General features: G+C 40.4%; 1 protein-coding gene across 1 annotated transcript; it reads left to right on the forward strand.

Annotated features, from left to right (window-relative positions):
* Positions 1 to 7,703: 7,703 nt before the first annotated feature.
* Positions 7,704 to 10,980, forward strand: LOC115577879 (uncharacterized; the record flags this gene model as incomplete). The annotated part of the gene is made up of 4 exons (XM_030410761.1): positions 7,704 to 7,749; positions 7,839 to 8,155; positions 9,191 to 9,308; positions 10,697 to 10,980. Coding segments are annotated over exons 1-4 (765 nt in total), but the record flags the coding sequence as incomplete, so codon positions are not given.
* Between the last annotated feature and the right edge of the window lie 10,454 nt (positions 10,981 to 21,434).

Genomic DNA, 21,434 nt, shown 5'->3' on the forward strand with positions numbered 1-21,434 from the left:
TATAAATCACTGGCCTGCGCTGAGCTCGTCTCGTTCACCAGGCGGAAGAAGAAGAGGTGAAAATACAGATCTGAGAGGAGACGGAGAGATTCAGGGAGGAGCTGAGCTGTTACTGAACTATAGCAGACAGCTGGTTTTAAAGTTTGATTAAATGTTTGCTGTATGCGATTCTTTTCACTGAACTTCCACTACATGAAATAAGAATGATTTTTTCTTCAGTTATCAGCTGTGAACGACTCTCATCTCGTTACTATATCAATCGCCACCGACAGTATCCAGGAAAACCACCAGAGTTCTTCATCTCTCAACAAACTGCAGATTGACTATTATACTTGACTACTATGAATGAAATGAATCTCCTCTGCTGCAGTGACAGACTCTGCTGTGTACTACTGTGCTGTGAGGCCCACAGTGACAGGAAACACCAAAACTCTGCACAAAAACACAAGCTGACACACTGACAAGCTGCTGGAAGTCTTTTGAACTACCTTCAGACTCAGGGTCTCTTTACTTTACATCATTGAAAGTCTGGTTCAGGATCAATTTCCAAACATATGGGGCCAGTTGTTCAAAGGTCATCTGATCTGATTTCGGTTATCGGATTGGATCAAATCTTGAAAATCGGTTGTTCAAAAGGGAAAGAAGGATTCTGAAATCGGATTCGATCACGGAATCCAATCCTAGTTTGAATCTGGATCAAACCTTCAGTCTGTGTTGTTCAAAACATTTCAGTAGGATTTGGATAACTTTGATCCAAAAAAACAGGATTATCCTGATCCGAACAGGAGGTAGGACTTCAAGGTGGATTTCAGGAAGAAAATGTAGTAAAACTTTAAAATTGGTCAAATAATAAATTTTTATCAATTAGTGTATATACTTTTACTTATATTTTGCACTTGACTTGTTTAACCGTTACAGTGATAAAGTAGATGAAGTAGACAAAGGCTACCAATTAAGCCTTTCAGTATAGTAAAGTAAAAATAAAATAAAAATATAAATGATCTTGTCCCCATGAAACAATTCCCCTAAACAGATTTTAATAACAAACAAAAATAACATATTACATTTTTCTGTCATTCATCACTGTATGTTAATTTCAAAGAAACAATCATCAGAGATAACCCTGTCAAAAATAATTTCTAACAATGGCATCCCTTACTACACGTCCAGTCAGTCCCTCATTCTGACAGAACGCCAGAGGTTGGTCTGGTTCTTCAACAGGCTCAGGTGCATCATAAACATCATTGCGCGAGAGGGACATTGTGCCTGGTAGCGATGTTGTGCAGGACAATACACGCAAGTATTATGTTGCATGCTCCCTGTGGCTCCACTCGCAAGTAGTTAAGGCATGCAAAGCGTCTCTTCAGAAATCCAGTTAAACACTTAATTGCACATCTTGTTTTGCAATCAGCAGTGTTGAAGCGTGCCTGTGCAGGTGTGGTTGCTGCAAGGAAAGGAGTCATCAGCCATGGTAGAAGTGGATAGGCTCTGTCTCCCAATATTATGCCATCCGATCGGTTGGTTTAGAGCACTGGTAATCCAGATTTGGTAATCTTGAAAACTGTGTATCTGGATCAAGGTGATCCAATTCAAAGTTGCTTTGAAAAACTGGCATAAAAGTAAGAAAGATTACCTGATAGCAAAAAACGGGATTTCCAAATCCGGATAATTTTGATCCAGATTAAATGTTTTGAATAACTGGCCCCTAGAGGTGACTTGTTCATCTCTACAGACAAAAGGACACACTAATAAACACTGGCACCACCAGCTATCATACTGATCAGAAGGAGACACATTCTGTCTCCAACAGATGAACAGAAGAGACCAAATCAATCCCAGAACAACAAAGGACCTTAAAAAGAGAAGTAGAGATATCAACAGCAAAACAAGTCCTTTATCAACTTAACCACAGAGGCAGCTCAGTGAGTAAGGAGGCCACTGCTCTAAACCAAATATAGAAAAAAGCCAGCTGCACACAGGGACAAAGATCACGCTTTTTAGAGGAATGGCCTACAGTTTGATAAACAAAAACTGAACTGTTGGGCCACTGATGATTTATAATTTAAACTTGATTTATATGACAGTGACTGCATCAGCATCACTGCACAGTTAAAGGTCGAGGAAGTGTAACAAAGAGGAGAGAGAATACAGATCTAAGAGGAGACGGAGAGATTCAGGGAGGAGCTGAGCTGTTACTGAACTATAGAAGAGAGAGGAACTTCCATATTCAGCAGAGTTCAATACACAAACCAGAAACATTACCTTTATTCAACATGCTGTCACTGGACTATTATGGGCTGTCTCTGATGTTTCTCACTATTATAACAGGTATGTTACATCATGCTTTTATCATGTCAAGTTACATTCTAATGTTTTCTGAAGGCAGTTCATTTCTTTTGAGTTTTTTTCCCACACAATAGTATTTCTCTTCCTTTAGGTGTCAGCTGTGAAGAACTCAGTCCATTCAAGAATGAAGAGTCCAGTTTAGAAGACAGCACTGTTACTCTGTCCTACACATACTCCAAAGAAGCAACTGGTGGCGATCAGTTTTACTGGTATCGACAATATCCAGGAAAACCACCAGAGTTCCTTATTTCTCACTTGGGAACAGGAGGAAAGTTAAAACATCAAGACTCTAGACTGTCTTTCAACGTGAGTGATGATAAAACCAAAATGCATCTGCAGATCTCCTCTGCTGCAGTGACAGACTCTGCTGTGTACTACTGTGCTGTGAGGCCCACAGTGACAGGAAACACCAAAACTCTGTACAAAAACCTTTGGAGCAAAGACAACACAATACTCCACAACATCCACTAGAGGGAGTCACACACTGTTAAACTGGTTTAAATCCTGGCTTGATGTGTGTGAAACAACATCAGAATGAACCAAACAATGAATGAACGATATTACAATCGATTCAAAAACACAAAGGGAAATATGATACTCTGATCAATAGAAGCAAAAATCATCTAGCAATGAGCATTTTAGATGTCAATATTATATCACCAAATCCTGGTTGGATGTTTGTAAAACAACTTAACGATATATTCTCTGTACCATTCTTACCATACATGAGACATTATTAAGCAGTCGTTAGAAGTGACACCACCTCCATTGATTAAGTCATTGTCATCTCTGGGCTCTCTTCATCAAAGGTGTCGGCGTGTAGTTTGATGATAAAATAATTCTGTGAAGGCAAGGCTGGATGGAATGATAGAGCAATCTCTATTGAAACAGATCTCAAGCTGGCGTCTGAACCAGATGCGGCCGCCCTCTGGTATTCTTACATATATGGTAAAGCAAAGCCAAAATGCTTCACCCTCTGCCCTATCAGAAATCCTATCAAGCCTTCGATCTTAGGAAATCTACCAATTACCACCTCACCTTCTCTACTCATGCAGGCCTATTTAAAGTCCCTGGGGCTATACCTGCCTACTTCTTCCAATTGGTCACTTTGGTGGGTTGAGGGTCGATCTGTCCAATGGACTAGAAAAGGAGTTGGTCTATTTCCCTGCTCATCTCCCATAAATGACTAAATATGTTACTGTCACTCCTTAGGTCTTGTATCCCAAAATTACCAAAATGATCCAACTATCCTTTCCTGGAAATGTACATGTTTAGACATCTCCATCCATCTGACATGACGGTCAAATTCTGTTTCATTCCTCTATAGTGGCCTTGTCTTCTGCTAACCTTTGACACACACACAGCTGAATACTGAATCCAGGGACCCTTGGAGCTGTTAGCCCCACACTGTCTACATTCCTTAACTCACACAACATGGAGGAACAGGTTAAATTTAAACTGAGTTGAATTAAAGACCAGAATGTGTTGCAGTCCAGATACCTCATCATGCAGTGATGGATGGGTTGATAATGAGGTGAACTTGTAGGCTCAGTGAATCAGCTGGTATCACTTTTTCAGGATGATGAGTCCAGGCTCAGACAAGGTCTATCTGAGTCCAAAGAGGAGACACACAGCATGTGTTCTCTGGACTTGTGTTCAGTTTCAGGCTGCAGAGTTGAGATGCATTGAGCCAAAAAGTCTTTAAAAGTTAACTAGATAAAAAAGGGAGGAAACATTATCCTGTAAATTAACACAACACAGACACAAAGAGACTTTTGATTAAACCATCAAAATGTTGATGAAAGAATTTAGTTTCTTTGTATATTCCTGCGTTCTGTCCGCTACAATCATCATGAAGAACATTTGAGCTGAACAGATAAAATGTAAATGAGATGTAAATGTAGAGAGTTCCTCAACAGATGATATAGATGAAGGACCAATGATGTGAAGGCCCAGATCCATCAGAGTATCAATGTTCTTCCTCTCTCTCCTCCCCTCTCACTGCAGACATGAAACACTGGCTGAGAAACATCCTGATTCTGACTCTCTGGCTAGGTAACTCTTTAAACCTACTGATTGTTCTCCTTTAATCAATCATCTTTATTGATTCATCTCTTCCTCTGCATGTTCTCTTCTTCCTCAGAGTGTAAAGGAGCAGACAGAGTGATCCAGCCAACAGGAGATGTCATTGTTACTGAAGGAGACACAGTTACACTGGACTGCAAATTTGAGACCAGTAACCCAAGTTATTATCTCTTCTGGTACAAACAGGATGGAAACAACAGCCCTAAATTCATACTGAGCCGCATTCAACGGGATGACGGGAACTCACCAGATGAGTTCAAGGAAAGATTTTCATCCACACTGGATTCTACCTCAAAATCAGGTCCATTGAAGATCCAGAAGCTTCAGCTGTCTGACTCTTCTGTGTACTACTGTGCTCTGCAGCCCACAGTGACAGGAAACACCAAAACTCTGTACAAAAACCTTTGGAGCAAAGACAACACAATACTCCACAACATCCACTCGAGGGAGTCACACACCATGAACCCATTACAGTCTGAGCCAGTGTCACTGGACTGATGACAAATACAACAAAACATCAACCAATAAAGATTCCACACAGAGCTGCTGTGACAACAGACAGAAATGGATTGGTTGAGTTGAAGTGAATAAATAATGTGAAGAGCTGATTGGCCCCGCCCATTTAGCCTCAACTCAACCAATGACATCATTCCTTCCTCATTGTGCTGCAGTGGAAGAACACTGCTCATCTGCTGTCTGTCTGGCTTTAATAAATCCAAAGACATGTTGCTTTACTTCTTTTTACTCTTCTGTCACTTTACAGGTGAGTTTTGGAACACAACAGGAATTTAAGTGTTGTTGAACCTGCTGCATTAACCACATATACACAACCTGGATTTCATCACTTTTCTCATGTCTTTGCTCTGACAGAGTCAATGCTCCTCATGTTTTCATCAGATTGACAAAATGGATGTTCATTGAATGATATTGTTTGTATGTGACTGTGAAGGAGCACAGAGTAACACTGTACACTTGATATTTTCCACTGTCTTCTCCTCTCAGCCTCATGAACAATGTTAGTCTAATGGCTTCATTTTCTACACTTTTTCCAGGACTAATAGCTGGAGACAGCATCTCTCCTGTAGAAGCTGAAGTCAGTGGAACAGAAGGACAATCTGTCAAACTCACATGTCGATATCAGACAAGTGATGATGATGTTCTCCTCTACTGGTATAGACATCATTCTGACCTTCAAGCTCCTCAGTTTATACTCAGGAAAGGAGAGGGATCATGGAGTCATCTGGACTATATTCCTGATAATCGATATCAGTCTCAAACATCAGATAGATCAACCTCACTGACCATCAGAGAGCTAACCCTGGCAGACACAGCTCTCTACTACTGTGCTCTAGAAACACAGTGATACAAAGTGTAGAAGAGGCTGTACAAAAACCTGAACACAGATATCTGACTACTCTTCAAAGAGGAGGGAAGTGGTATTCAAACCACAGCTTCATATCAGATGGATTCTGCTAATTCCTGTTTTATCACAGTCACTGTGGTTACAGCTGCTAATGAAACACTGTGGGAGGATTCACATGAGCAGCAAATCCACATCAATGACAAACCAACTGGATGAAGCTTCAAACACCAGAACATTTGAAAACTAAAGACTTAGTTACAGTCTCTCATCATGTCTTCTGTGTTTTGGTCTGGACCCACATGTTCTCCAATAAATCCTGGAAGATAATGATTTGATGGTTTTCAAGCACTTCCTTGGATTTTTAAGGTTTTCACTTAATCTCTTTTTCTCTTAATTGTAGTTTAGTTGAGACAGAAGCTTCATAAGAGCAGACAGTGTTATCTGAGGGGAAGATAGAAGACAACAACATCCCACCAGCACAATATGGTGATTGTTAGATAATTTAAAGAGAGATATTCTGAATTAGGGCTGGGCGATATTGCTGAAAAATGTATCACGATATAAGTGTTTCATATCAGTCGATATCGATAACTATTGATTTTTTTTTACCCATTTGAAATAAGTAAAATTTGAAAAATAACCCTTTAAATGGTGACTACAGGTGAGATTTTTGGAAAAAAAAAATCCTTTTCAAGATTTCAGAATCAGAATCATAGACACAAGACAAAATAGTGTAGATGCTGACATTGCTGCTTGACAATATGTTAATGGGATAGTTGGTGTTTTTTGAAGTCGGGTCATATGAAGTACATATCTATAGTTGATCTGTTTCCTACCGTAATCACCAATCAGCGGCACAGAGCCGCTCCAGCCCAGACACTCAGCTTTGTGCTGCAGTGAACACGGTCCAGTGCAAAGCGAATTTTAACCACTTAAAACAAGGCCCACCTTAAAAAATCTATATTATTGCAAGTGTACGTTGTATAGAAAATATTCACACCGCTTTACATCTCCGTCAGACCGCCCTTTCTTTTGGCACTACATTTTCTCAACCATAGAACCTCCGTATCCCTACGCATTACCGCAACGGCCTAGTTGTGCTAATGCGTAGGGATACAGAGGTTCTACGGTCTGTGTCTGTGTCTAAAATTAGGTTTCGCTTTGATCGAAAGTAAACAGAGTTGCGTGCATAAACCTCTCGTCCAGCAACTGGGCCTCACACTGTATTTCGCCGCTCGCAGATCAGCTGTTTCTGATGGAGTTCAGTGAAATTATTGAACGTTCTATTGATCACGTGTCTTTTGCGATAGATATCGTTATTGTTTATATTCTGGACTAAAAAAGCACTAATTCAACATCAGATACATTTGATTAAAGAAGCCACTTAACTGTCTTTTCTTTGACGTCTGTCCAATAAACACTGTAAACATTAATGCAAATATCCCAAGTCTGTACAGATTCTGTAAGCTCCATTTCTGAACACAATATGAGGCTCAGAGTTTATCCATATTCTAAACATGTCCATTTAAGGGAATAAGCTTCTGACACTGATATGAATAATCATAAAACCAGATCTAGATTTAAAATCTGCAGGTGTGAGGCATTGTGCAGGACTGACAGGACCTGGAATTGTCCCAACATATCCCGAGAGCAAAAGCAATAATAACAATGAGTTTGTGCTTGATGTTACAGACTTTTACGTCAGTCAGAAGACTGGCGGTGAATACATTTCCAGTAAATGATGTTGTAGGAATATTAAAATGCTTGCAACTACAAGCAGCCATTTTGACCGAATACATCACAACCCTCAGAAAGAGGAGGAGCTACACAACTGAATATGAAAGGCTTCATTTTAGAGGTGAAGAGCTGCTGTGTTCTCTCTGTTCTTCATTCACTACAACTGAAGATCATGCCGCTCTTTTTAATCTGGATGATGATCTTCATGTTTCATGCTGGTAAGTCAACTTTAATCAAGTTTTTCTTTGACTAAACTCACTGTAAAGAAATACAAATGTTACAGTGAAATATATGTTTGTTCTTTCAGGATCCTCTGAGGATTTGGTGAAACCATTTAAAGATGTAATGCTGGCTGTGGAAGGAGACACTGTGACTCTCTCCTGCAACTATTCAGGCTCTGTTAACAGCCTCTACTGGTATCAACAGAAGTCCAGTTCATCTCCACAGTTTCTCATCAGAGAAGGTTCAGAGAAAACAGAGAAGTTGTCTGTTTCACATGATAGAGACAGAAAGGAGTTTCATCTGCAGATCTTCTCTGCTGCAGTGACAGACTCTGCTGTGTACTACTGTGCTCTGCAGCCCACAGTGACAGGAAACACCAAAACTCTGTACAAAAACCTTTGGAGCAAAGACAACACAATACTCCACAACATCCACTAGAGGGAGTCATACGCTGTTAAACTTCAGCTGGATGTGACTATGACGTCTACCATCTTTGGACTCACAAAGTCACAAACACAAAAGAGTGGAACTGATGAGTTCTCTGTGTGAGATCATTGCACTAAATGACAGTTTGGTCCAGAAGACAAACAGGAGGACAAAATAATCCCTGATTACTTTAACTGACATATGATGTGTTTGTCTGTATGTTGACTGTGTTCATCAGTAACACATCATTGTTGATCAAATATTTAATGACGTTATTTCCAACCAGATCAAAGACATTCACCAATGGACAGAAGAACTTCTGTCAAACAAAGAGACATTGTGTGATATTGGAGTATGAGCAGAAACTAGAGTCAGTATTCACACACTTACTCTGTTTAAACTGAAGAAGAGCTGCTTGATATTCAGCTCTCCCTGCTGACACTTAAAGAAATCATGTTTGTAGACACTGAACAGAAAAGAGTCTGGAGAGAGAAATTCATGCTTCACAGCTGGGATTTTTTTTTTTTTTTTTTTTAAAGAAGCCTCCATTTAGAAAAGAAATGGGATTAATTAATTCCAGCATGTGTTTCACATGTTTGACTCATCAACAACACAAAAATAAATCCAACATGAGTAAAACATGATTTATATGTGTGCTACTGCAGTATCAGCATCATTTCAGAGTTGAAGGTAGAGGAAGTTTAACAGAAAGGAGAAAAAATACAGATCTAAGAAGAGACAGAGAGAAATTATATGTCATTTTTCATTTTTATCATGATTTGTAATTATCCCCAATAATCACTGATTATTATTGACAGCCAAGTTTAACCCAAAACTCCCTATTAATGTCAGACGGTAGTTTCTGGGCTCTTTTCATCAAAGGTGTCGGCGTGTAGTTTGATGATAAAAGAATTCTGCAGAGGCAAGGCTGGATGGAATGATAGAGAAATCTTTATTGAAATAGATCTCAAGCCTGCATCTGAACCAGTGGCTGCCCTCTGGTGTTCTCAGATCCTGGCAAAGTTCTGCCCAGTGCTTTGCCCTCTTGGACCTTCAATCTTAGGAAATCTACAAGTAACCACCCCGGCCGTCTCTCCCTGTGCGGGCCTTCTTAAGAGTCCCTTCTCCAGTACACACCTACTTCTCCTAATTGGTCACTTTCGTAAATTATCCGAGATATCTCAAGATGAATCACCATATATGGTTCCCCGTGTGAGGCAACATACAACATATATCTCTGCATGTTACCAGTAACAAGATTAAGTTGTACAGTGATGAAAAAGTTTTGACACTACATTAGGAGTACAGAATAAGTACGTCTTCACTTTACAAACCCTGAAAAGATGATCCATCATTGAAATCATCAGAGCTACATTTCTGTAATTAATTCCAGTAATCAGCTGTTACAAACTGCTGCCTTCAGTCTGTTAACCAGGAGGAAGAAGAAGAGGTGAAAATACAGATCTAAGAGGAGACGGAGAGATTCAGGGAGGAGCTGAGCTGTTACTGAACTATAGAAGAGAGAGGAACTTCCATATTCAGCAGAGTTCAATACACAAACCAGAAACATTACCTTTATTCAACATGCTGTCACTGGACTATTATGGGCTGTCTCTGATGTTTCTCTCTATCATAACAGGTAGGTTACATTATGCTTTTATTCTGTCAACATAAATTCAAATTTTTTCTGAAGGCACTTCATTTTTTTGAGTTTTTTGAAACATAATATTAAACAGATTTCTCTTCCTTTAGGTGTCAGCTGTGAAGAACTCAGTCCATTCAAGAATGAAGAGTCCAGTTTAGAAGACAGCACTGTTACTCTGTCCTACACATACTCCAAACAAGGTGGTGCTGATTATGTTTTCTGGTATCGACAATATCCAGGAAAACCACCAGAGTTCCTTATTTCTCACTTAGGAACAGGAGAAATGTTAAAACATCAAGACACTAGACTGTCTTTCAACGTGAGTGATGATAAAACCAAAATGCATCTGCAGATCTCCTCTGCTGCAGTGACAGACTCTGCTGTGTTCTACTGTGCTGTGAGGCCCACAGTGACAGGAAACACCAAAACTCTGTACAAAAACCTTTGGAGCAAAGACAACACAATACTCCACAACATCCACTAGAGGGAGTCACACACTGTTAAACTGCAGCAGGATGTGATGATACAGCCTTTGATCATAATGAGATGTAAAGCTTTAGAATTAAGCTTGATGTTGAGGAGAAGAGCTGACATCTGCTGTCTGTTTGACTTGAACAACTCTAAAGACATGTCGCTGTATCTCTTTATACTTTTCTCTCACTTTATAGGTAAGTGTTGGAACAGAGATCAAAGTCTCATTAACCTGCTGTCTGAACCACATATTTGGTCTCCTTTAATAACTACAGCTGTATCTGTGGACAGTAACAATATCCATGATAGAAAAGAACATTTGGTTTGTTAAAGAAGGTCTGCTGAGTCTCTTGATGTCAGAATGTTACAGACGACTAACATGAATAACACTCATTTTGCAGCGCTGGGTTCCATGAACAGCATAAAGCCAGAAAGAAGTGAAGAACGTGTTGAAGAGGGAAGGAACATCAACCTGACCTGTAAATATGAGGGTGCTATCAGCAATATCCAGTGGTACAGACAATACCAGAGATCCAGACCAGAGTTCCTGCTCTACATCACAGAGGGAGGAATCATTCATCCAACTAACTCTGAGTTCTCAGCTGACATCAACAAAGCAGACAAACGTGTGGATCTGAACATCATCTCTGCTGCAGTGACAGACTCTGCTGTGTACTACTGTGCTCTGCAGCCCACAGTGACAGGAAACACCAAAACTCTGCACAAAAACCTTTGGAGCAAAGACAACACAATACTCCACAACATCCACTAGAGGGAGTCACACACCATGAACCCATTACAGTCTGAGCCAGTGTCACTGGAATCAGAATCAGAATGAGATTTATTGCCAGGTAGGTTTTTACACAAACAAGGAATTTGTCTAGTTGCAATGGTGCTTAAATATACAATCGCAGAAAAATAAAAAGATAAATATATAAATCACACAAAAATATCCAGTCATACAAAAATCAGACAAGAAGAAAATCTATTTTTATTATTTTTTTTTCCCTTTTCGAAAAGGGAGCTGAGCCGAAAGGCAAAGCTCTCGATCTACCGGTCAATCTTCGTCCCTACCCTCACCTATGGTCATGAGCGATGGGTCATGACCGAAAGAATGAGATCACATCAGGAGGAGAGGAGGACTTTATATCATCAGGAGGAGAAGAGGAGGACTTCATATCATCAGGAGGAGAGGAGGACTTTATATCATCAGGAGGAGGAGAGGAGGACTTTATATCATCAGGAGGAGAGGAGGACTTTATATCCTCAGGAGGAGGAGAGGAGGACTTTATATCATCAGGAGGAGGAGAGGAGGACTTTATATCATCAGGAGGAGGAGAGGAGGACTTTATATCATCAGGAGGAGGAGAGGAGGACTTTATATCATCAGGAGGAGGAGAGGAGGACTTTATATCATCAGGAGGAGGAGAGGAGGAGGAGGAGGAGAGGAGGACTTTATATCCTCAGGAGGAGGAGAGGAGGACTTTATATCATCAGGAGGAGGAGAGGAGGAGGAGGAGGAGAGGAGGACTTTATATCCTCAGGAGGAGGAGAGGAGGACTTTATATCATCAGGAGGAGGAGAGGAGGAGGAGGAGGAGAGGAGGACTTTATATCCTCAGGAGGAGGAGAGGAGGACTTTATATCATCAGGAGGAGGAGAGGAGGACTTTATATCATCAGGAGGAGGAGAGGAGGACTTTATATCATCAGGAGGAGGAGAGGAGGAGGAGGAGGAGAGGAGGACTTTATATCCTCAGGAGGAGGAGAGGAGGACTTTATATCCTCAGGAGGAGGAGAGGAGGACTTTATATCATCAGGAGGAGAGGAGGACTTTATATCATCAGGAGGAGAGGAGGGCTTTATATCATCAGGAGGAGGAGAGGAGGACTTTATATCATCAGGAGGAGGAGAGGAGGACTTTATATCCTCAGGAGGAGGAGAGGAGGACTTAATATCATCAGGAGGAGGAGAGGAGGGCTTTATATCATCAGGAGGAGGAGAGGAGGACTTTATATCATCAGGAGGAGGAGAGGAGGACTTTATATCATCAGGAGGAGGAGAGGACGGCTGATGTTAATGTTTGGGTGAGCTGTTCCTTTAACTATGAATAAAACAGAGATGATGATAAAAGATGATGACACTGTTATATGTATTTCTTTGTTAAATCTGCTTTCACCGTATTGTAATTAAATCAACGAACAAAAATTAAAAGAAAGACAAATGTGTAGCTGTTTTCTTTAATATCTTCATTAGTTGTTTTTCACCATCACACGACTTTTACATCAACACATTAAGATCACAACAAATAAACAGAGAAACAAAGAGGTTTGTGACATTAGCATGACTTCAGCGTGCAGCAGAGGGCAGCACATATCTAACATGGATATAAATCACTGGCCTGCCCTGAGCTCGTCTCGTTCACCAGGCGGAAGAAGAAGAGGTGAAAATACAGATCTGAGAGGAGACGGAGAGATTCAGGGAGGAGCTGAGCTGTTACTGAACTATAGCAGACAGCTGTATGCGATTCTTTTCACTGAACTTCCACAACATGAAATAAGAATGATTTTTTCTTCAGTTATCAGCTGTGAACGACTCTCATCTCGTTACTATATCAATCGCCACCGACAGTATCCAGGAAAACCACCAGAGTTCTTCATCTCTCAACAAACTGCAGATTGACTATACTTGTCTACTATGAATGAAATGAATCTCCTCTGCTGCAGTGACAGACTCTGCTGTGTACTACTGTGCTGTGAGGCCCACAGTGACAGGAAACACCAAAACTCTGCACAAAAACACAAGCTGACACACTGACAAGCTGCTGGAAGTCTTTTGAACTACCTTCAGACTCAGGGTCTCTTTGCTTTACATCATTGAAAGTCTGGTTCAGGATCAATTTCCAAACATATGGGGCCAGTTGTTCAAAGGTAATCTAATCTGATTTTGGTTGTCGGATTGGATCAAATCTTGAAAATGGGTTGTTCAAAAGGGGAAAGAAGGATTCTGAAATCGGATTCGATCACGGAATCCAATCCTAGTTTGAATCTGGATCAAACCTTCAGTCTGTGTTGTTCAAAACGTTTCAGTAGGATTTGGATAACTTTGATCCAAAAAAAAAAAGGATTATCCTGATCCCAACAGGAGGTAGGACTTCAAGGTGGATTTCAGGAAGAAAATGTGGTAAAACTTTAAAATTGATCAAATGATACATTTTTATCATTTAGTGTATATACTTTTACTTATATTTTGCACTTGACTTGTTTAACCGTTACAGTGATAAAGTAGATGAAGTAGACAAAGGCTACCGATTAAGCCTTTCAGTATAGTAAAGTAAAAATAAAATAAAAATATAAATGATCTTGTCCCCATGAAACAATTCCCCCAAACAGATTTTAATAACAAACAAAAATAATATATTACATTTTTCTGTCATTCATCACTGTATGTTAATTTCAAAGAAACAATCATCAGAGATAAACCTGTCAAAAATAATTTCTAACAATTGCATCCCTTACTACACGTCCAGTCAGTCCCTCATTCTGACAGAACGCCAGAGGTTGGTCTGGTTCTTCAACAGGCTCAGGTGCATCATAAACATCATTGCGCGAGAGGGACATTGTGCCTGGTAGCGATGTTGTGCAGGACAATACACGCAAGTATTATGTTGCATGCTCCCTGTGGCTCCACTCGCAAGTAGTTAAGGCATGCAAAGCGTCTCTTCAGAAATCCAGTTAAACACTTAATTGCACATCTTGTTTTGCAATCAGCAGTGTTGAAGCGTGCCTGTGCAGGTGTGATTGCTGCAAGGAAAGGAGTCATCAGCCATGGTAGAAGTGGATAGGCTCTGTCTCCCAATATTATGCCATCCGATCGGTTGGTTTAGAGCTCTGGTAATCCAGATTTGGTAATCTTGAAAACTGTGTATCTGGATCAAGGTGATCCAATTCAAAGTTGCTTTGAAAAACTGGCATAAAAGTAAGAAAGATTACCTGATAGCAAAAAACGGGATTTCCAAATCCGGATAATTTTGATCCAGATTAAATGTTTTGAATAACTGGCCCCTAGAGGTGACTTGTTCATCTCTACAGACAAAAGGACACACTAATAAACACTGGCACCACCAGCTATCATACTGATCAGAAGGAGACACATTCTGTCTCCAACAGATGAACAGAAGAGACCAAATCAATCCCAGAACAACAAAGGACCTTAAAAAGAGAAGTAGAGATATCAACAGCAAAACAAGTCCTTTATCCACTTAACCACAGAGGCAGCTCAGTGAGTAAGGAGGCCACTGCTCTAAACCCAATATAGAAAAAAGCCAGCTGCACACAGGGACAAAGATCACGCTTTTTAGAGGAATGGCCTACAGTTTGATAAACAAAAACTGAACTGTTGGGCCACTGATGATTTATAATTTCAACATGATTTATATGACAGTGACTGCATCAGCATCACTGCACAGTTAAAGGTCGAGGAAGTGTAACAAAGAGGAGAGAGAATACAGATCTAAGAGGAGACGGAGAAATTCAGGGAGGAGCTGAGCTGTTACTGAACTATAGAAGAGAGAGGAACTTCCATATTCAGCAGAGTTCAATACACAAACCAGAAACATTACCTTTATTCAACATGCTGTCACTGGACTATTATGGGCTGTCTCTGATGTTTCTCACTATTATAACAGGTATGTTACATCATGCTTTTATCATGTCAAGTTACATTCTAATGGTTTCTGAAGGCAATTCATTTCTTTTGAGTTTTTTTCCCACACAATAGTATTTCTCTTCCTTTAGGTGTCAGCTGTGAAGAACTCAGTCCATTCAAGAATGAAGAGTCCAGTTTAGAAGACAGCACTGTTACTCTGTCCTACACATACTCCAAAGAAGCAACTGGTGGCGATCAGTTTTACTGGTATCGACAATATCCAGGAAAACCACCAGAGTTCCTTATTTCTCACTTGGGAACAGGAGGAAAGTTAAAACATCAAGACTCTAGACTGCATGCTGAAGTGAGTGATAAAACCAAAATGCATCTGCAGATCTCCTCTGCTGCAGTGACAGACTCTGCTGTGTACTACTGTGCTGTGAGGCCCACAGTGACAGGAAACACCAAAACTCTGTACAAAAACCTTTGGAGCAAAGACAACACAATACTCCACAACATCCACTAGAGGGAGTCACACACTGTTAAACTGGTTTAAATCCTGGCTTGATGTGTGTGAAGCAACATCAGAATGAACCAAACAATGAATGAACGATATTACAATCGATTCAAAAACACAAAGGGAAATATGATACTCTGATCAATAGAAGCAAAAATCATCTAGCAATGAGCATTTTAGATGTCAATATTATATCACCAAATCCTGGTTGGATGTTTGTAAAACAACTTAACAATATATTCTCTGTACCATTCTTACCATACATGAGACATTATTAAGCAGTCGTTAGAAGTGACACCACCTCCATTGATTAAGTCACTGTCATCTCTGGGCTCTCTTCATCAAAGGTGTCGGCGTGTAGTTTGATTTTAAAAGAATTCTGCGAAGGCAAGGCTGGATGGAATGATAGAGCAATCTCTATTGAAACAGATCTCAAGCTGGCGTCTGAACCAGATGCGGCCGCCCTCTGGTATTCTTACATATATGGTAAAGCAAAGCCAAAATGCTTCACCCTCTGCTCTATCAGAAATCCTATCAAGCCTTCGATCTTAGGAAATCTACCAATTACCACCTCACCTTCTCTACTCATGCAGGCCTATTTAAAGTCCCTGGGGCTATACCTGCCTACTTCTTCCAATTGGTCACTTTGGTGGGTTGAGGGTCCATCTGTCCAATGGACTAGAAAAGGAGTTGGTCTATTTCCCTGCTCATCTCCCATAAATGACTAAATATGTTACTGTCACTCCTTAGGTCTTGTATCCCAAAATTACCAAAATGATCCAACTATCCTTTCCTGGAAATGTACATGTTTAGACATCTCCATCCATCTGACATGACGGTCAAATTCTGTTTTATTCCTCTATAGTGGCCTTGTCTTCTGCTAACCTTTGACACACACACAGCTGAATACTGAATCCAGGGACCCTTGGAGCTGTTAGCCCCACACTGTCTACATTCCTTAACTCACACAACATGGAGGAACAGGTTAAATTTAAACTGAGTTGAATTAAAGACCAGAATGTGTTGCAGTCCAGATACCTCATCATGCAGTGATGGATGGGTTGATAATGAGGTGAACTTGTAGGCTCAGTGAATCAGCTGGTATCACTTTTGGATGATGAGTCCAGGCTCAGACAAGGTCTATCTGAGTCCACAGAGGAGACACACAGCATGTGTTCTCTGGACTTGTGTTCAGTTTCAGGCTGCAGAGTTGGAATGCATTGAGCCAAAAAGTCTTTAAAAGTTAACTAGATAAAAAAGGGAGGAAACATTATCCTGTAAATTAACACAACACAGACATAAAGAGTCTTTTGATTAAACCATCAAAATGTTGATGAAAGAATTTAGTTTCTTTGTATATTCCTGTGTTCTGTCCGCTACAATCATCATGAAGAACATTTGAGCTGAACAGATAAAATGTAAATGAGATGTAAATGTAGAGAGTTCCTCAACAGATGATACAGATGAAGGACCAATGATGTGAAGGCCCAGATCCATCAGAGTATCAATGTTCTTCCTCTCTCTCCTCCCCTCTCACTGCAGACATGAAACACTGGCTGAGAAACATCCTGATTCTGACTCTCTGGCTAGGTAACTCTTTAAACCTACTGATTGTTCTCCTTTAATCAATCATCTTTATTGATTCATCTCTTCCTCTGCATGTTCTCTTCTTCCTCAGAGTGTAAAGGAGCAGACAGAGTGATCCAGCCAACAGAAGATGTCATTGCTGCTGAAGGAGACACAGTTACACTGGACTGCAAATTTGAGACCAGTAACCCAAGTTATTATCTCTTCTGGTACAAACAGGATGGAAACAACAGCCCTAAATTCATACTGAGCCGCATTCAACGGGATGACGGGAACTCACCAGATGAGTTCAAGGAAAGATTTTCATCCACACTGGATTCTACCTCAAAATCAGGTCCATTGAAGATCCAGAAGCTTCAGCTGTCTGACTCTGCTGTGTACTACTGTGCTCTGCAGCCCACAGTGACAGGAAACACCAAAACTCTGTACAAAAACCTTTGGAGCAAAGACAACACAATACTCCACAACATCCACTAGAGGGAGTCACACACTGTTAAACTGTAGCAGGATGTGATGATACAGTCTGGAGTGTTTTCATGTGATCATGTCACCGTCCGTAACCGCTTATCCCTTTCCATGGGGTCGCAGGGTGTTGCTGCTGGAGCCTATCCTAGCCTCATCTCAGGGCAAGGGCAGGGTACTCCCTGGACAAGTTGCCAGCTCATCGCAGGGCTCACTGATGGTGTTTACCATCATGCAAGGTGTCAACTGCACATCAGGAGCAATTTGGGGTTCAGTATCTTGCTCATGGACACTTTGACATGCAGCTCAGCTCAGCCAGTAGCTGGGAACTGAACCAGCAACCTTCCAATCACTAGACTACCTGTTCTACACATTGAGCTACAGCTGCCCTGTAACACATCATTGTTCATCTAATATTTGTCAAACTAAGAGACACTGTGTGATATTGGAGTATGAGAAGAAACCAGAGCTGACCTAAAGTCAGTATTCAGACACTCAGTCTGTGTAAACTGAAGAAGAGCTGCTTGATATTCAGCTCCCCCTGCTGACACTTAACGAAATAATGTTTGTAGAGGCTGAACAGAAAACAGTCTGGAGAGAGAAATTCATGTTTCACAACTGGTTTTATCATAAAGAAGCCTCCATTGTCAAAAGAAATGGGATTCATTTATTCTAGCATGTGTTTCACATGTTTGACTCATCAGCAACCATCACAACTACATTTCTGTAATTCATTCCAGTAATAAAGGAATCAAACACAAAAATCTACAACAGAGAAAACTTTCCAGCTCCAGCTGTTACGCACTGCTGCCTTCAGTCTGTTAACCAGGAGGAAGAAGAAGAGGTGAAAATACAGATCTAAGAGGAGACGGAGAGAAATTATATGTCATTTTCATTATTATCATAATTTGTAATTACCCCTAATAATCACTATTATTATTGACAGCTAGTTTAACCCAAAACTCCCTATTAATGTCAGACTGTAGTTTCTGGGCTCTCTTCATCAAAGTTGTCGGCGTGTAGTTCGATGATAAAAGAATTCTGCAGAGGCAAGGCTTGATGGAATGATAGAGAAATCTTTATTGAAATAGATCTCAAGCCTGCATCCAAAACAGTGGCCGCCCTCTGGTGTTCTCAGATCCTGGCAAAGTTCTGCCCAGTGCTTTGCCCTCTGCTCTACCAGAAATCCTCTCAAACCTTCAATCTTAGGAAATCTACAAGTAACCACCCTGAGCGTCTCTCCCTGTGTGGGCCTTTTTAGAGTCCCTTCTCCAGTTCACACCTACTTCTCCTGATTGGTCACTTGGATAAATTATACAATAGACTATAAGAGGAGTTGACCTGTCTCCCTGCTCATCTCCCATAACTCATATAACTTGGCTTTGGTCGACCTTATGTCTTCTCCCCAAAATTACCTGTCTGTCTTTCTATGGGAACATAAATGTTTAGGCATCTTTCCCCATTTGACGTGAGGGTCAAAGTAACCTTTAATTTATACAGCGCTTTTCAAGGACCTGAAGTGGCATACAGAGATAGGTACTCTTGGTTTCCCCCAATGTACCTGGGTTTTAATTGAGCATGTCTAACTAATTTTACAGAACTAAAACTTACACTGGTAAATTAAGTTAATCAAAGTACATCATGCACAAATTAGTCAGGCTTATTTTGGTTAGTCTGACTCTTTTCCCACTTGGTCTAACGCAAGCTAACAGTTCCCCCCAAACATTAATAACAAACATTTAGGCCTATGCTAAATAAAATGAGTATGAATATAAATAACCCCAAAGAACAATATGGTGACATTAAGACTGAACAGCAAAGGAAGCAAGAAGATGTAACAACAAAAAGCTAGTTTTAATGAAAGCTGTGATCCAAATTAAAATCCAATAATCAAACATGAAACTAACAAAAAGGCAGGAAAAGGAAACTACAAAAGCAATACAAATAATGCAGCAAACTAGAAAACCAAAGAGAATAAACTGGAAACACAGACGACACACAGGGACCAAGGAACAGGCATATGAGATGCAGGAGACACAGGACTGCCATGCGGAAATCACAGGCTTAACTCACAAGGAGTTAGCTAAAGGGACAGGTGTACACAGAAAAAGAGTGGAAAATAGACAAAATTGAGGAAGTAGAAAGTAAAATATGACGCAAGAGGATATAAACTACAATAATAAAAGAGAAACAAAAAATAAATAAATAAATAAATAAAAAGAACAAAACCATGACAATTATGACCAAAAATGTACCTAAATCCTGTGGTCTATCAATAAGCAACTAACTCATGTGTCAGAATTGTGTAGAATTGAAATGGTGAAATCAGAAATAAGCTACTAGAAACAAGGTTTTGTGTCATTTCAAATATGATCAATAGACAAATAGAATTAAAGTCTTGAGGCATCATTCTGAATAATATCTAATTTCACTCCAACTTTCGTTATCACCCACTCGGTAAAAGAGGCCAAGAGTTGGAATCCAAGCTATGCCCTTGCTGAGGACGCAGCATGGGATGCACAGGCAATAACTTGGCTGTTTTAACATGTGTGAATTAGTAAACTTGAATTGACTTTTTCGAACTGCTTAGTTAGTTTGGTTCATTAAAGTAGGGTGTTTGACTCTAATCCACACTTTCCTGGCTTGCTTTATGGAACTGACCCCAGGTGTCATGGTCCTGTCATTTATGTGTTTTGGGTGTCTTTGTGGTGTCTTTTGCCCTTTTTCCAGTGTTCCGTTTCTCTCCAGAGTTCCTCAGCAGTTTTTTTTCCCTCTGCCCTGCATCGACTTTGTTGGCCTTACCCTGTTCCCAGTGTTTTCTTTTTCTACTTCTTAGTTCCTTCCTTGCTCTAATTTTCTCTGCTGATTCCTTTCCCCTATGTTTCTCCAACTCCCTTCACTTGAACCCAAACCCTTGTTAGTTTAGGTTGTATTCAAATCCAGTCATCATTTCAGTCTTTGTAGGTTATCTGCAAAAAAGTTAGATACAGCACTGATGGAAGGGTTTGCACCAGTTCAGACAGTGAGAGCTGGGTTATGATATGAACATTGTTGGGAATTGTATCACTGTGGGTGGACACTGTAAATAGTTTGCACTGTCAACCTGTTTTTGATCCAGTAGGTGGAGGTAATGCAGCTTACTTGGATGTCCCACTCTTTTGCACTATTCTCACCCCGGAAGCGCAACCCTGCCTAACCAGGCACGGTTGACTTCCTGTATGGTGAGGACTGCTGAGTATGAATTCTTGTGTGCTCTGCCTTTATTCCTCTTAGTTTTCTGGTTTGTCTGCAGTTCTATGTTTGTCTTTTTTTTCCCAATTTGTTACTTTCTATTTGTTTTTTGGAAATTTGATTTTGGGTTTCATTTCATTCTTTAAATGTTACTTCATTAAAGCTTACTTTTTGTTATACTACCTGCCTGCCTATGTGTCTTGCATTTGGGTCCTTTGTGTGCAACTGTGACACCAGGTGTAATGTTAACCAGATCCAACATCTGTTACACCCCTGATCTAGGGGAATCAGAGACATAGTATGATGTGCTGCTCCCCATTCTTCCCATTCCCAAGAATGCCAGTGTCACAGGAAACTTTTAAATTAAAGGTTTTTGCTTTAGAGGGAGTAAAGGCCAAAACAACAAACAAAATCACCCATCTCCCTACCTTCCCTATACAAAACAAAAGTATTAATCAAAAGGCAATCTCTTACCTAACTCCTAAATTAGGGAAAAAGAGGTTAAAGAAAAGGCTTCTCCCTCCTACTGGGCTACCACACACAATTTTCTAAGCGTACAAATTTACAAAAGACTCAGGTTGACAATTGACACTAAGTTTCACAAAACACAAACTCAACAAGATCCTCAAAAAAATCCTCAACAAGCTAGACACCGGTCCCAGTTGGATGTGGGTGAATGGTTGGAGAGGGAGACTGC

The sequence above is a fragment of the Sparus aurata genome, unplaced genomic scaffold (genome assembly GCF_900880675.1).
Source record: "Sparus aurata unplaced genomic scaffold, fSpaAur1.1, whole genome shotgun sequence".
NCBI lineage: Eukaryota > Metazoa > Chordata > Actinopteri > Spariformes > Sparidae > Sparus > Sparus aurata.